This window comes from Triturus cristatus, chromosome 4_1, assembly GCF_964204655.1.
Source record: "Triturus cristatus chromosome 4_1, aTriCri1.1, whole genome shotgun sequence".
NCBI lineage: Eukaryota > Metazoa > Chordata > Amphibia > Caudata > Salamandridae > Triturus > Triturus cristatus.
In genome coordinates this window covers 313055079-313069575 of record NC_140585.1, presented here as the reverse complement: position 1 = coordinate 313069575, position 14497 = coordinate 313055079, and the positions used below count along the sequence as shown (strand labels likewise).

The 14497-nt window shown below is 51.1% G+C and overlaps 1 protein-coding gene across 5 annotated transcripts in view; it reads left to right on the top strand.

The window, feature by feature from the left end:
• The window catches only part of WNT5B (Wnt family member 5B), a 429666-nt gene that overhangs the window by 325965 nt on the left and 89204 nt on the right, over positions 1-14497 (top strand). For 2 of the 5 annotated variants that reach the window (XM_085652238.1, XM_085652233.1), the window contains exon 2: positions 2365-2495. In XM_085652238.1, the coding sequence (XP_085508364.1) occupies positions 2422-2495 (74 nt within the window). In that variant the 5' untranslated portion in view covers positions 2365-2421. Of the gene's footprint in view, positions 1-1516; positions 1828-2364; positions 2496-14497 lie in introns of those variants that run through there. The other 3 variants (XM_085652235.1, XM_085652237.1, XM_085652236.1) reach the window with 3 other exon arrangements.

Below are 14497 nucleotides of genomic sequence, written 5' to 3'. Positions count from 1 at the left end.
TGGTATGTCTACTGAATCCAACTAACCCCTATATATTCCTTCACCCATCCATTTGTTTCACCGCCTGGTTTGTGCTTTACACCTCCTTGTAATGTGTGAATTACGCCCTGAGTTGAGTTCTACTGCCCTGAGTTGGGCTTTACCTCCCTCCGTATTGCTTTGAAAGTTCTCGCCCTCGGTGTTTTTCCGCTTCGATGTGTGTGCTGTTCCTCAGATTTCTGCTTTACCCCTCTGATTTCTTCGTTGCCCTTGATTTCATTTTTACCACCTTATTTCGTTCCTTTTGCCCTAGTTTGAACTTTAATGCCTGGTTTGTAATTTAGCAAACATTTTGGTTTACTCGTCTGATTGGTGTTTTATCGTCCCCAACGTGTACTTTACCCCTTCAGTTTGTGCTTTTAGTACTGATTTGTGCTTTACCACTCTGTCTGCTGTATCCTGTCTGCCTTGGGCTTTACCCCTCGGCGTGTGCCCTAACCTCCTGATGTGTGCTTTGCTCCTCTGGGTGGAGCTTGCCCTTCTGATACTATCCAGCTCCTCTGATTTGTGATTTGCCTCTGTGGCTTGTAATTTTCAGCCCTGACGTTTGCTTTACCCGTTTGACTTGTGTTTTATTATTCTAGTTTCTCCTTCACTCTTTAATTTCTGCTTTACCACCCTGCCTTGTCCTTTACCTCCACAGTTTCTTCTTTACCTATCCAGTGCTTTAACCCTCTTACTGTGCTTTAACCTCATAATGTGTTTTACCCCTCTGATTCGAGTCTCGGCGTCAGCTCAACATCCTGTGATTCTGGGCAAATCACTTAATCTCCCCGTGCAGCAAAAAATCAATGTGACTTTGTGTAATGTAACTGTCGCTACATAAAACCGCAAAAGAACTGCTTTACTCCCTATATTTGTACTCAAACCCTTTGATTTCCTCATACCTCCCTCTCCCCGGGGTGCACCATCCTCGAGATTTGTACCGGATCCTACTTTGGTGTGTACTCCAGGCACTTTTCCCCCGATTTGCTAAACAGCCTGTTCTATTTAAGGATTGTAGCGCCTCTTGCCGGGCGGTGGCTTCCTTTGTGCCGTGGTAATCTCACCTTGGTCGGCCCGCTCAGGCTAGTAAATGAGGGAGCGTCTCCCGCCCCTCCCGCTGGGCTTCAAGTCATTTCTGAAATCCTGGGGAGGGCAGTAACACTGAGGAACTTTCTTCCAGTACCCCTCACCTGGCGAGGCCCCCACTTCTGCCTTCAATACCCAGTACACTACTCGCTCTGGCTCGTGGGGACTCCCTGTCCGCTCAATGATTTGTAGGGGCCCGTCTCCCCCCACTACAACCTGTTTTCTCAGACGTCCTCCCATTTGGCGTGCTTGTTTTCCCAGGCAGCCCCCCTGGTGGTCCCTGCTCTGGGGGGTTGGAAAGCAGCCCCTTGCGGGTCAGCCGCGGTGCATGTTGTATGTGTGTGTTTTCCTCGGGAGGGTGGGGTGGGGGCAGCGTGATCTCTGCGGAGATAGGGAGGGCGCCTGGGCTGCTGGTGAATCTGCTCTCACTTTGGCCTTTCCTAACCCCCGCCCCCTCCGCCGCGGTCTCCCTCCCGAGTGTCACTTTTGTTTGTGAAAGGCCCCCAAGTGCGCGTCCATTCACACACACCCCCCCCGGGCCTTGGTGTCTGGGACAGCCCTGGGCAGAGGATGGGCTTCACTGGGCTGTGGAGAGAGCGCTGCCGCTGAGGTGCAGGTCTGGGTACTCGGGGGCAGCCGAGGCAAACGACACGGAGGGGCGAAGGGCAGGGAGACGCTGGGCAGGGCACGAGGAGCGAGGGCAGAAACAGGGCAGAGGTAGGGGACAGGCGGCGAGGTCGGGGAGGAAAAACGGGCTGGAAAGTGATTAAAGGTAGCAGACAGGCGTTAGAGAGGGGCAGAAACAGGAAGAGACAGAAGTGTAGAGGTGCAGAGCAGGTAGTGAGCAGGAGGGGCAGAGAGGCGACAGGAGCAGGGTGGACGAGTTATAAAGTAGGGGTGATGTTGTGTTAGCAGAGTTAAGAGGTAGACCTACAGGGCTAGGGTGGAGGCTGACGGGACAGCGGAGGGTGCCACCTGGATGCTGTGGGCAGTGTTGCAGCGCCTGGAAGGCAGCGAGAGAGAGAAGGGAGAGAGGCGGAGAGAAGCGAGAGGGTCAGAGCCGCAGGCAGGTGGCCCTTGGGGGAGGCAGGGGCTGTATCTGGCGGCAGTGCTGTGCCATTACCCCAGGGGCTGAGGAGTGAGTGTAGGAGGGGCAGGTAGTGTCTGTGACCGGGGGCAGTCTGCGAGGAGCACGGGCACGAGCTGCGCCCGCCCGCACCAGTAGTGACCTCCGCTGCCTTCCTTCCTCCGCAGGGAGCCGTGCCGTGGGGGCCGCTGGCGCAGGGACTCTACCGAGTGCTGCGGGACACTATGCCCGGGATCCGCCTGCTGTTGGCCGCCGCCCTGCTCTGCTGCCCGCCCCCGGCGGGGGGCGCCTCCTGGTGGTGAGTACCGCTCCAGATCTTTCTTTTTATCAAGTTGCTGTGCTGTAAATATAACATGTGGCTCTGAAGCGGTGGCCGGTGTGGCTCTGCTAGAAGTTCCCAGCTCCACAGCGAGCTCACTGACTGCTCTGGGGCATACCTGCACGGGCATAGGCACGCTTCTAGGTACAGGCGAGCTAGGCAGTGTGCTTTGATCCTACCACCCTGCCTGGTCTCTTGACACAGTTCAGCCTGTACTCGGTGCCCGTTACACACCCACACACAGAAACACTCACACACACTGTGCTCTCCTTGCACTGCCCCACTTTAACTATCCTCTACCCCTCCTCACACACCCGCACTCTATCAGCGCTCTACACTTCACTTTGGTCTGTAAATACCATACCCGGCCCCTACTAACTACCACGGATAAAGAGATGTACTACTGTTCGCATACATACCAATGTCCCTACACTCTACCACCGTCCCTACACTCTACCACCACCACCACCACCGTCCCTACACTCTACCACCGTCCCTACACTCGACCTCCGTCCCTACACTCTACCACCGTCCCTACACTCTACCACCGTCCCTACACTCTACCACCACCACCGTCCCTACACTCTACCACCGTCCCTACACTCTACCACCGTCCCTACACTCTACCACCACCACCGTCCCTACACTCTACCACCACCACCATCCCTACACTCTACCACCGTCCCTACACTCTACCACCACCACCCTCCCTACACTCTACCACCTCCCTACACTCTACCACCTCCCTACACTCTACCACCTCCCTACACTCTACCACCGTCCCTACACTCTACCTCCGTCCGTCCCTACACTCTACCACCGTCCCTACACTCGACCACCCCTACACTCAACCACCGTTCATACACTCGACCACCGTCCCTACACTCGACCACCGTTCCTACACTCTACCACGATCCCTACACTCTACCACCACCACCGTCCCTACACTCGACCACCGTCCCTACACTCGACCACCGTCCCTACACTCGACAACAGTCCGCGCACTTTGCCCCTGTTCTCTCACTCCAGTTTCCCCTACGCAGCCCCTTGTTCTGCTGGAGCGCTTCCTGCCACGGCACATCTTAGGGGCCGCTGCCACCCTCCCCCCCCCCCCCCCAACACACACACACACACCCATATGTATATCTGCGCCTCGAGGGTGTGTGTGCCTGCCTGTATAAAATGTGTCCATATGACGCCTGCTTGAAATGTGACTGCGGCGCATGTGTACCACGGGCTCCTACCCCACTAGGGTAAAGCCTGTGCACTTGCCGTCCAAGTAAAATGCATTTCTAACCCGCCCTCGTGAATCACGCACATGTTCTGCTTGTTTGGCACGCACACAACGGCCGTACTTGTGTGAAATGTACCTCAATCCTGTATGTGTGACGTGCCCTTCTGCCTTGTTAGTATGAAATGTGCCTTTGCTCTGCCTCTATGAAATGCCCCTTTGCCCTGTTTGTGTGAAGTGTCCCTCTGCCCTATTAAATGTACCTGTGTGAAGTGCACATCTGCTCTGCCTGTGTGAAGTTCACCTCTGCCCTGCCTGTGTGAAGTGCACCTCTGCCCTGCCTATGTGAAGTGCACCTCTGCCCTGCCTGTGTGAAGTGCACCTCTGCCTTGGCTGTGTGAAGTGCGCCTCTGCCCTGTCTGTGTGAAGTGCGCCTCTGCCCTGTCTGTGTGAAGTGACCCTCTGCCCTGTCTGTGTGAAGTGACCCTCTGCCTTGCCTGTGTGAAGTGCACCTCTGCCCTGTCTGTGTGAAGTGCGCCTCTGCCCTGTCTGTGTGAAGTGCGCCTCTGCCCTGTCTGTGTGAAGTGCGCCTCTGCCCTGTCTGTGTGAAGTGCGCCTCTGCCCTGTCTGTGTGAAGTGCGCCTCTGCCCTGTCTGTGAAGTGCACCTCTGCCCTGTCTGTGAAGTGCACCTCTGCCCTGTCTGTGTGAAGTGCACCTCTGCCCTGTCTTTGAAATGTGCCTCTGCCCTGTCTGTGAAGTGCGCCTCCGTACTGCCTGTGTGTAGTGCACTTCTGCCCTGTCTTTGAAGTGACCCTCTGTCCTGCCTGTGTGAAGTGCACCTCTGCCCTGTCTGTGTGAAGTGCACCTCTGCCCTGCCTGTGATGTGCGCCTCCGTCCTGTCTGTGTGAAGTGACCCTCTGCCCTGTCTGTGAAGTGCACCTCTGCCCTGTGACCCTCTGCCCTGCCTGTGTGAAGTGACCCTCTGCACTGTCTGTGTGAAGTCAGTGTGTCTTGTTTTCGCCTGTCAGATTCCATCTGACAGCGGTGAGTTTTTGGATACCGAGGCGATAGCCTCATTACTCCACATTCATTTTTGAGTTTTTTAGTCGCTGTTTCGGTTGTCTTATTGATGTGACGCTTTGTCACAGTTGAGGTTGGATCACAAGGTCAGCGCTGTGAAAGGCCGGTCTGTGTGAAGTGCACCGTGCACTTCTTTTTGTTGTTGCAGTTTTATATAGCGCGAACTTGACCCGAATCCAGTCAGGTATCAGAGCGCCTTACATAGCACCAGTTACGTTACATGAGGACACACATTCATTTTTTTGTTAGGCACTGGGAGATTAAGTGATTTGTCCAGAATCACAGGATGTTCAGCGTCATTACCGAGACTGGAACCCAGTTCCCCAGGTCCGAGGTCGAGCGTTCTAGCCGTTAGGCCAACTCCTCTCCTCTTCTGTCCTATCAGTATGAAGTGCGCCTTGTACTGCCTCTGTGAAGTGACCCTCTGTCCTGTCTGTGAAGTGACCCTCTGCCCTGTCTGTGTTAAGTGCGCCTCTGCCCTGTCTTTGTGAAGTGCGTCCCTGCCCTGTCTGTGAAGTGCGTCCCTGCCCTGTCTGTGAAGTGCGTCCCTGCCCTGTCTGTGAAGTGCGTCCCTGCCCTGTCTGTGAAGTGCGCCTCTGCCCTGTCTGTGTTACGTGCGCCTCTGCCCTATCTGTGTTAAGTGCGTCTCTGCCCTGCCTGTGTGAAGGGCACCTCTGCCCTATGTGACCTGCGCCTCCGTCCTGCCTGTGTGACGTGCGCCTCCGTCCTGCCTGTGTGACGTGGGCCTCCGTCCTGCCTGTGTGACGTGCGCCTCCGTCCTGCCTGTGTGACGTGCGCCTCCGTCCTGCCTGTGTGACATGGGGGCTCTGTCCTGCCTATGTGAAGTGCACCTCTGCCCTGTCTGTGAAGTGACCCTCTGCCATGTCTGTGTGAAGTACACCTCTGCCATGTCTGTGAAGTGCGCCTCTGCCCTGTCTGTGTTAAGTGCGCCTCTGCCTGTCTGTGAAGTGCACCTCTGCCCTGCCTGTGACGTGCACCTCTCTCCAGCCTGTGTGAAACGCCCCTCGGCCCTGTGTGACGTGCGCCTCTGCCCTGTCTGTTAGAATGTGCCTTAGCACTGCATGTGTGAAATATATCTTAATCATTTGTGTGTGAAGTACACCTCTGCAATGCCTGTGTTAAGAGCATCCATGCCCTGTCTGATAAATGTTCCTGTGAAATGTATCTCAGTCGGGTGTGTTAAATTTACCTCTGCCCTGCCCGTGTGAAATGCACCGCTGGCTTGCCTGTGTGAAAATACCTCAGCCCTGCTGTTGAAAGTGCACCTCAGCCCTGTCTTTGTGAATTACACCTTTGCCTTGTGTGTGTGATGCATCTCTGCCCTGTCTGTGTCTAGTGCACTTTTGCCCTGTCTTTTAAATGTACCTCAGCCCTGCCTGGGTAGAATGTATGTCAATCATGTGTGTGTGAAATATACCTCAGCCCTGCCTGTGTGTAGTGAACCTCTGCCCTCTCTCTCTGTGTGAAGCGAATCCCAGCCCTGTTTGTGTACAATGTACCTCAGCCTGCCTGTGTTCAGTGCATATCTGCCCTGGCTGTTGTGTGAAGTGTACCTCAGCCTGCCTGTGTGAAGTGCATCTCTGCCTTATCTGTCTGTGGGAAGTGCACCTCTGCCCTGCATGTGTGAACTGTCCCTCTACCCTATTAAATGTACCGGTGTGAAGTGCACCTCTTCCCTGACTGTGTGAAGTGTACCTCAGCCTGCCTGTGTGAAGTGTACACCAGCCCTGCCTGTGTGAATTACATCAAAGTTCTGCCTGTGTGAAGTGAATCGAAGTTCTGTCTGTGGGAAGTGCACCTCTGCCCTGCATGTGTGAAGTGTCCCTCTACCCTATTAAATGTACCGGTGTGAAGTGCACCTCTTCCCTGACTGTGTGAAGTGTACCTCAGCCTGCCTGTGTGAAGTGTACACCAGCCCTGCCTGTGTGAATTACATCAAAGTTCTGCCTGTGTGAATTACATCAAAGTTCTGCCTGTGTGAAGTGAATCTAAGTTCTGTCTGTGGGAAGTGCACCTCTGCCCTGCATGTGTGAAGTGTCCCACTACCCTATTAAATGTACCTGTGTGTAGTGCACCTCTTCCCTGACTGTGTGAAGTGTACCTCAGCCTGCCTGTGTGAAGTGTACACCAGCCCTGCCTGTGTGAATTAAATCAAAGTTCTGCCTGTGTGAAGTGCATCTCTGCCTTATCTGTGTGAAGTGAATCGAAGTTCTGTCTGGGAAGTGCACCTCTGCCCTGCATGTGTGAAGTGTACCTCAACCCTGCATGTGTGAAGTGTCCCTCTACCCTATTAAATGTACCGGTGTGAAGTGCACCTCTTCCCTGACTGTGTGAAGTGTACCTCAGCCTGCCTGTGTGAAGTGTACACCAGCCCTGCCTGTGTGAATTACATCAAAGTTCTGCCTGTGTGAAGTGAATCGAAGTTCTGTCTGTGGGAAGTGCACCTCTGCCCTGCATGTGTGAAGTGTCCCTCTACCCTATTAAATGTACCTGTGTGTAGTGCACCTCTTCCCTGACTGTGTGAAGTGTACCTCAGCCTGCCTGTGTGAAGTGTACACCAGCCCTGCCTGTGTGAATTAAATCAAAGTTCTGCCTGTGTGAAGTGCATCTCTGCCTTATCTGTGTGAAGTGAATCGAAGTTCTGTCTGTGGGAAGTGCACCTTTGCCCTGCATGTGTGAAGTGTACCTCAACCCTGCATGTGTGAAGTGTCCCTCTACCCTATTAAATGTACCTGTGTGAAGTGCACCTCTTCCCTGACTGTGTGAAGTGTACCTCAGCCTGCCTGTGTGAAGTGTACACCAGCCCTGCCTGTGTGAAGTAAATCAAAGTTCTGCCTGTGTGAAGTGCATCTCTGCCCTATCTGTGTGAAGTGTACTTCAGCCTGCCTGTGTGAAGTGCATCTCTGTCTTATCTGTGTGAAGTGAATCTAAGTTATGTCTGTGTGAAGTGCACCTCAGCCCTGCCTGTGTGAAGTGAATCTAAGTTCTGTCTGTGTGAAGTGTACCCCAGTCCTGCCTGTATGAAGTGCACCTCTGCCCTGTCTGTTGAATGCCCCTTCCCTGGCTGGTGAAAATGCACCATGCGTCATGTGAAATGTACCTCAGCCAGCCTGTGTGCACTTAACGTGTTGTGACTGTGCGTTCTGTTCCCTCCCCTGCCCCTTTGTAATGTCCTTCCACTCTGCACGTGTCTAACCTGTCCGCGTGAACAGCAAATCCTTCTGTATAGTTCTGTCCTGTCTTTTGTTTCGACCCTGCCTGCCTTGTCAGTGGCAACGCATCTGCCCTCCCTGAGTACACGAAAAGCGCTTCTTCGCTGCCACAGCTTCGGCGGTCCTTCTGTTCACTTCATGGTGCAGTGCCTAATATGTCACGCCCCGAGGTTCACTATTGTAGCGAGCAGGTGTCACTTGCAGACAGAGGGCGTCACTTCAACCTGGCCCAGGCTGGCCTGCGTCCCAGTCACCAATGGAGAGAGACCCCCTCCACATAACCCCCCAAACACTCTGCTGTGCCAGTCCCTGGGTTCACTATTGTAGCGCTTTACACGGGTGCACCTACAGCAGGTGTCACTTACAGACAGAGAGCATCATTTCAACCTGGCCCAGGCTGGCCTGCGTCCCAGTCACCAATGGAGAGAGACCCCCTCCACATAACCCCCAAACACTCTGCTGTGCCAGACCCTGGGTTTATTGTAGCGCTTTTCACGTGTGCACCTACAGCATGTGTCATTTGCAGACAGAGGGCATCATTTTAACCTGGCCCAGGCTGACCTGCCTGCCACTCACTAATGGAGAGCCCCCCCCCCTCCCCCCCCCCCTCTCCGTCACTCTTCTGTGCCCTCTGTCGGAGCTCCTCCCTCAGGGTGCGGCGAGGGGGAAAAGGAGCTTAAAATGGCTAGCGGGGTGCAGTGGGTGGCTCCGTGCGAGTGGGCAGTTCATTGTGGAGATAAAGACACGCCCACCCCGGCTGACCGTAGTAATTAAGAAACCGGACTTAAAGCAGCATTTTTCTGCATTAAATATCGGCCATTTTCTCTGATGGGTCCATGTTTGAATGGCAAAGAAAATCTCTCACCTAAATCACAACAGCTGCTTTTACACCTGAAACATGGCGGCGTCTAAGACATACCTGTTAATTATGCCTTTCTTTTGGTCTAGTTGGAGACCGTTTTTAGGTCTCGCCTGAGACAGCGCTTTTGCGCTGCTCTCGCGAGAGCTTTTGTAAATGGGGGATCTGGAAGTGCAAACGAGTGCTTTCAGGCCTCCAAATACAGTGCATGTGCGCCGGCCGGGCGCGCGCACCATTTGGAGGCCTGAATGCACTCGTTTGCTTTCACTTTCGGGGGCCGCACGGCCGCTTTGATGTTTGATCGCGATCACTTTCACACAGTGCATGTGCTCTGGGCGCACGCACCATTTGGCAGCCTGCGTGTACATTTCGAGGGCGCTTTGATGTTCTCAGTGAGCCGCGCGGCCACTGCGAACATCAAAGCGCCCGCGAAATATACACGCCATTTGCCACCCCCTCCCTTATCCCACTTCCTCCTTGTCTTGTTTGACAGGCATCTTCACTTGCTTTTTCGAGTACCCTTGAAGGGAGTGATGCAACGTGTTGATAAAGTAACTTCTTGCGTAACTCGTGCTAGCACTGGCCTCCATCTGCCATAGGTCCCTTTGATGGTACAAAAGTGGTATTTTTCCAACACATTACAGCGTTGGTTTAGGCTTTTCATTCATTTATTCAGTCCAGCTCTGGTCTCCAGCTATGCATGCTACTTACACTAACAAGCATTTGCAATGCAATAGGTCTCGCAGTTACACGAGTTAAAGCTATTGGCATTGTAAATGACAATGCCAATAGGCATTGTTATTTGCAATGTCAATAGCTCAAACTCGCGTAGATGCGAGACCTAATGCATTGCAAATGCTTGTTTATCCTATTCCCACTTTCCCGCTTTGGTGTTTTAAGTGACTTGAGTATGGTGGAAACAACCCATGAGCAGTAAAGCTCACGTTTCTGTTGTGTCCTACTACGCTGTGTGTGTGCTCTTGGCTGTGTACTTTCACCCTACCTTGGTTATGAGCGCACCAAGCTGTGGAGTGTAAATACCACAGTGTGTGTGTTTTATGCACAACGCTGCCCTTCTGTTGGGCAGGTCTCTGTTACTGTGGATGCTGGCACCAGGCCTCGGCTAAAGAACCTTTCATTTGGTGTGTTTTGGTATATCTAGACCAGATCCTAAGCTGATCACGGTTTAGTTTGGCATCAGTTATATGTGAGGTTCAGAATTACAGCCTAGGACTTAAAGGTATTGTTATTTTTTTTCTGTTGGGCATCTGTTTATATGATCGTGGCAGTCGCTGGAGGTGTTTTACAGCTTTATAGTTCATCTTCTTTATGTGACTGGCGTGACTTTCTCTGCGCCTCAACCGAAGGTTGCTTCTCTGGTTGGCATTTGTTGTTTGTGTCACAGTGCAAGAAGCGAGTGCCGTTTCCCAGTCCCAGTAGGTCTATTTAGTGTTTTGTGTCGGGGTCTACTCAATCACTGCTCACCAGCCTGGTTTGTGTGATATATATGATTGTGGTACTGGTAGCATTGGGCCTCAGCTGTTGTGGTTTACGTTATCCTTGCTTGTTTTAGTTTCTTCGATCGGGGCGGTGCTGTAACTGATTTAGTTTTGTGTCTCGCTCATGAATCCTGGAAGAAATTGATAGGTTCGGTTGATTTTTTTTTTCTTTTATGTTTGGTGTATGATGTAGATGATAGCAGATGTTGGCAGTGCACCTCTGCTGAGGGTGGTGCCTCTGTTTGGTATGTCGGCAGTGGGCCTCTGCTGAGGGCGGTGACTCTGTTTGGTATGTCGGCAGTGGACCTCTGCTGAGGGCGGTGACTCTGTTTGGTATGTCGGCAGTGGACCTCTGCTGAGGGCGGTGACTCTGTTTGGTATGTCGGCAGTGGACCTCTGCTGATGGCGGTGCCTCTGTTTCGTATGTCGGCAGTGGACCTTTGCTGAGGATGGTGCCTCTGCTTGGTATGTCAGCAGTGGACCTCTGTGAGGGTGGTGCCTCGGTTTGGTATGTCGGCGGTAGACCTCTGCTGATGGTGTTGCCTCTGTATGGTATGTTGGCAGTGGACCTCTGCTTCGGGTGGTGCCTCTGTTTGGTATGTCGGCAGTGGATCTCTGCTGTGCTGTGGGTGGTGCCTCTGTTTGGTATGTCATTGCAATAGGAAGGTACCTCTCGGACCATAAATTGGCTTGTCTTATTCATTACGTTGGTCTAAGCTTTTTACCTCCGTATCTGTTCAACAAATGAACTGTTTTTGTCTCAATTCTATTTTGAACAATCAGTCAATATGCAGACATTTTTCAACATGTTCAGAAATAATTTGAACAAAATATTTTATATTTCACTGGTACATATTTACTTCATACTTTTTGTTTTTTGTATATCATATTCTTTTTTTGTTCACACAAACATAGTTATACAGTGGTACCCTTTTTTACAGATTAGTACCTAATTGTAATACATTAAAAACTCTATACAGTGCATAATTGGAAAAGTGCAGAAACAATTTGTGCAGACATTACATAAACTTATTATGAGTCTAAACAGTCCTACTGCTCTGTTATCGTGTAACGGGACATTGTGACCTATTTATCCTCGGTACTTATACATCAGTCGGTTCGAATAGTGTTGAGGTCAGAGAACGCTTGAATATATTTTGTAAGTTGAGCCTTCAATATTTGGCTAAACTTCAACGTCCTTACTGTCTTTTCAATTTAATGCGTAGATACTCTTGGCCTCATTGAATTAAAAGGGGGGGGGGAGGGGGGTGTGCCGACGTGTTTCGACCTTTGTGTGGGGGTCCGTGGGGATTTAAAGAAGGTCTTCCTCAGGGCTGGGAACTTCAGTGTAGGACACGGATTAAAAAATGAGAGAGTGTATTAATCTCCTGTTCTAAGGTATGACATGGGTTGTGTGAAAACTCGATAGCTCCTAACTCATGTGAATACCATACCTAGTGTAAGTCAGAAAGTCTCTTATGTTGGCTGGGATGACGTCTCTCCGCAAAAGAACACATTGTTCACTCTTTATTGTGCTGGTAAAGTCTGTGGGTAAAGAGATGGACTATCTCATCAGGCACTACTCTCAATGATCAGGGAAGTGTGAGTTAAACAAGACTTGAGGGGTCCGTTAAGGGTGTAATAGGAGCGTGTACTACATGGTTGCAAGGGCAGGTGAGGACTTCGGTTTGATTCGAGACTAGCGTAGTGGATGAGAAAGCGTTGGCCCCTGAATGGTGAAAGAAGAGAGCTTCTAATCTTGGGTAATGGTGTCTCGTAAATAGTGACTGTCACCGTGGTGTTTCAATTCAGTTTCACAGTTGTAATTGTGCTGCATACTGACCTCCCTTATTGTGGCATGCTGTTGGCATAACTCTGAATCAGTTGTTACCTTATGCGCTGTATGAAACAATTCTGCCACTTCAGGATACCAAGCTGCTCTTTACGAGTCCGGCTTTGTCGTTGTTCGGATCGCGTCTTCCTGACTTCCGCATTAGCACATGACCGGAGTCTAAGACCTTGCCGTCCTCTTAATACTGCCTTGCACATCGACGTATTAACGCCGGTCCACATGAATGACTGGTGAAGGTGCCTGACTTCCTGTACCGGTTGTCATAGTTACGGCTTCACCTCCTTTCTCAGCTTGAAGCCGATGTTTTTTATCCGGCCGTTTATGTTAAAATGCCAATTTTAGCAACAGAGTATAAAGTCCGTTGACGATAATATGAGTTCACGAAGAATGTTATAGGCAATGTATGATTTCAGAAAGTTCATTTAATCCGTTGACTGTTGTGCCTAATTTCAGAATGAATTTGGCCTCAAAGTTTGCCAGTAGTGTGTCTGTAATTTGGCCTCTCACATGTTTAAGCACTGTCCAACTTATTTCATGTTGCTCGTGGTTTTTATCAATACAATGCTTCACCATCGGTGCAGTCAACACTTTGCATTTAATGCGCGATCTGTGTTGTGTAATGCGTTTTTAGGTCTCGCTGAGTCAGCTCGCATGCGCTGCTCAGAGAGACATTTTGTAGATGAGTTTTCAAAGTGCTGCTGGCTGGCCTAACGCTTGCGTTCACGCGAGCGTGCATGCGCGCAGCCGGCCGCCAGCAGTCTTTCACGGGTCATTAGAACCGTGGTGACTTTCACTTTCGCAAAAGTAAAGAAATAGAAAAAAACATCTTATTTCTTTACTTTTGCTATAATCGCGGAACCCGCGCTTTGCTTTTAATGTTCAAAGTAAAGCGGCCGTGCCGCGATGCTTGTTGACATTGGGGTTAGTAAACATGCTTGCTCTCCAGCCCTTTGGGGAGAACCCAGTCCTCTTTGCACTTCAAGCCTGACCCTTCATTGAAGCCGGTCTGGGGTTGCTTTTGTTGCCTTTTAGAGGAGAGGGTTCGCAGGTTAGCAATTCGTTCTGGACAGTCCCTTTTGGTACTAGACTCATTCATTTGCTTATGTCTGGTGTCTTCCTGTAATGGATGGGCTGGAATGCGACACAGGAATGACCTGTGGCCAGGTTAGTTGAAGTATTCCACCTATCTCCTTGTACTGAGTCATCTTTGTGGCCACACTGTCCTTTTTTTTGTTGCCAGAAATCCGTATATTTCAGCGCTTTACATGAAAATGCAAAGTAACCCTTTGACTGCAACAAAGTGTGCTGACGCACTTTTTAACTGGGGCTCATTAAATATAGACGTGTGCAGAAGGTTGAGTGCTTTGTTCCTGTGGTCTTTCTCGCTACTGTTTTCTAAAAGTAAACAATGATTCCACCCATTGACTCCGAATCCAACCTGGCTGCAGGCGCCGGTTGTGGGTCAGTACTTCCTATTCCGTTTACGGGGTAAGAGGTGCATGCGCGGGTGGATTAGGAGGGTTGTGCAATGCATGCGGCAATATTGTCTCACCGGGCAGGCTGCACTAATTACTAGACAAGCGTCACATGGGCAAATGGCCCGGGTTACCGTTGGCACACCTGATCAACGTCCCCGCTGTTGTCAACAAGGCGTCTAGGGCATTGGGGCTGGCGTACAGAAAATTCCTCAGCCCATAGAAAAATCCCATCCCTAGGGGATGTTGTTTTGCACTGTATCACATGGTCCCTCCCGCTGACTCAGTTTCACTATTATTAATTTCTTTATTGCTGCCATTCTTGTTTCCACACACACAACCACACACACACACAACCACACATCCACAACGCGCCCACAACCACACACACTCACAACCACACACACCCAACCACACACACAACCACACACACACAACCACACCAAGCATTGACATAGCCAATAGGTCTCACCTTTAGGATCTTATAAGTGTTTAGCCACACAACAGAATTGAAAAAAATTCATTCATTCATTGCCACAGAGGAGTCAGGTTGCCCACTCATTGGCAACGTGTGGCTTAACGGCTAGAGCAGCCGACTTATAAGCTGGGGGACCAGGTTCTAGGCTGGCTGGAGACTCAAAACATCCTGTGATTCTGGACAAATAACTTGATCTCCCCGCGCCTAAAAATGAATGCATCCGTCTGTAATGCAACTGGTGCTCATGTAAAGCACTCTTATACCTTCGTGTCG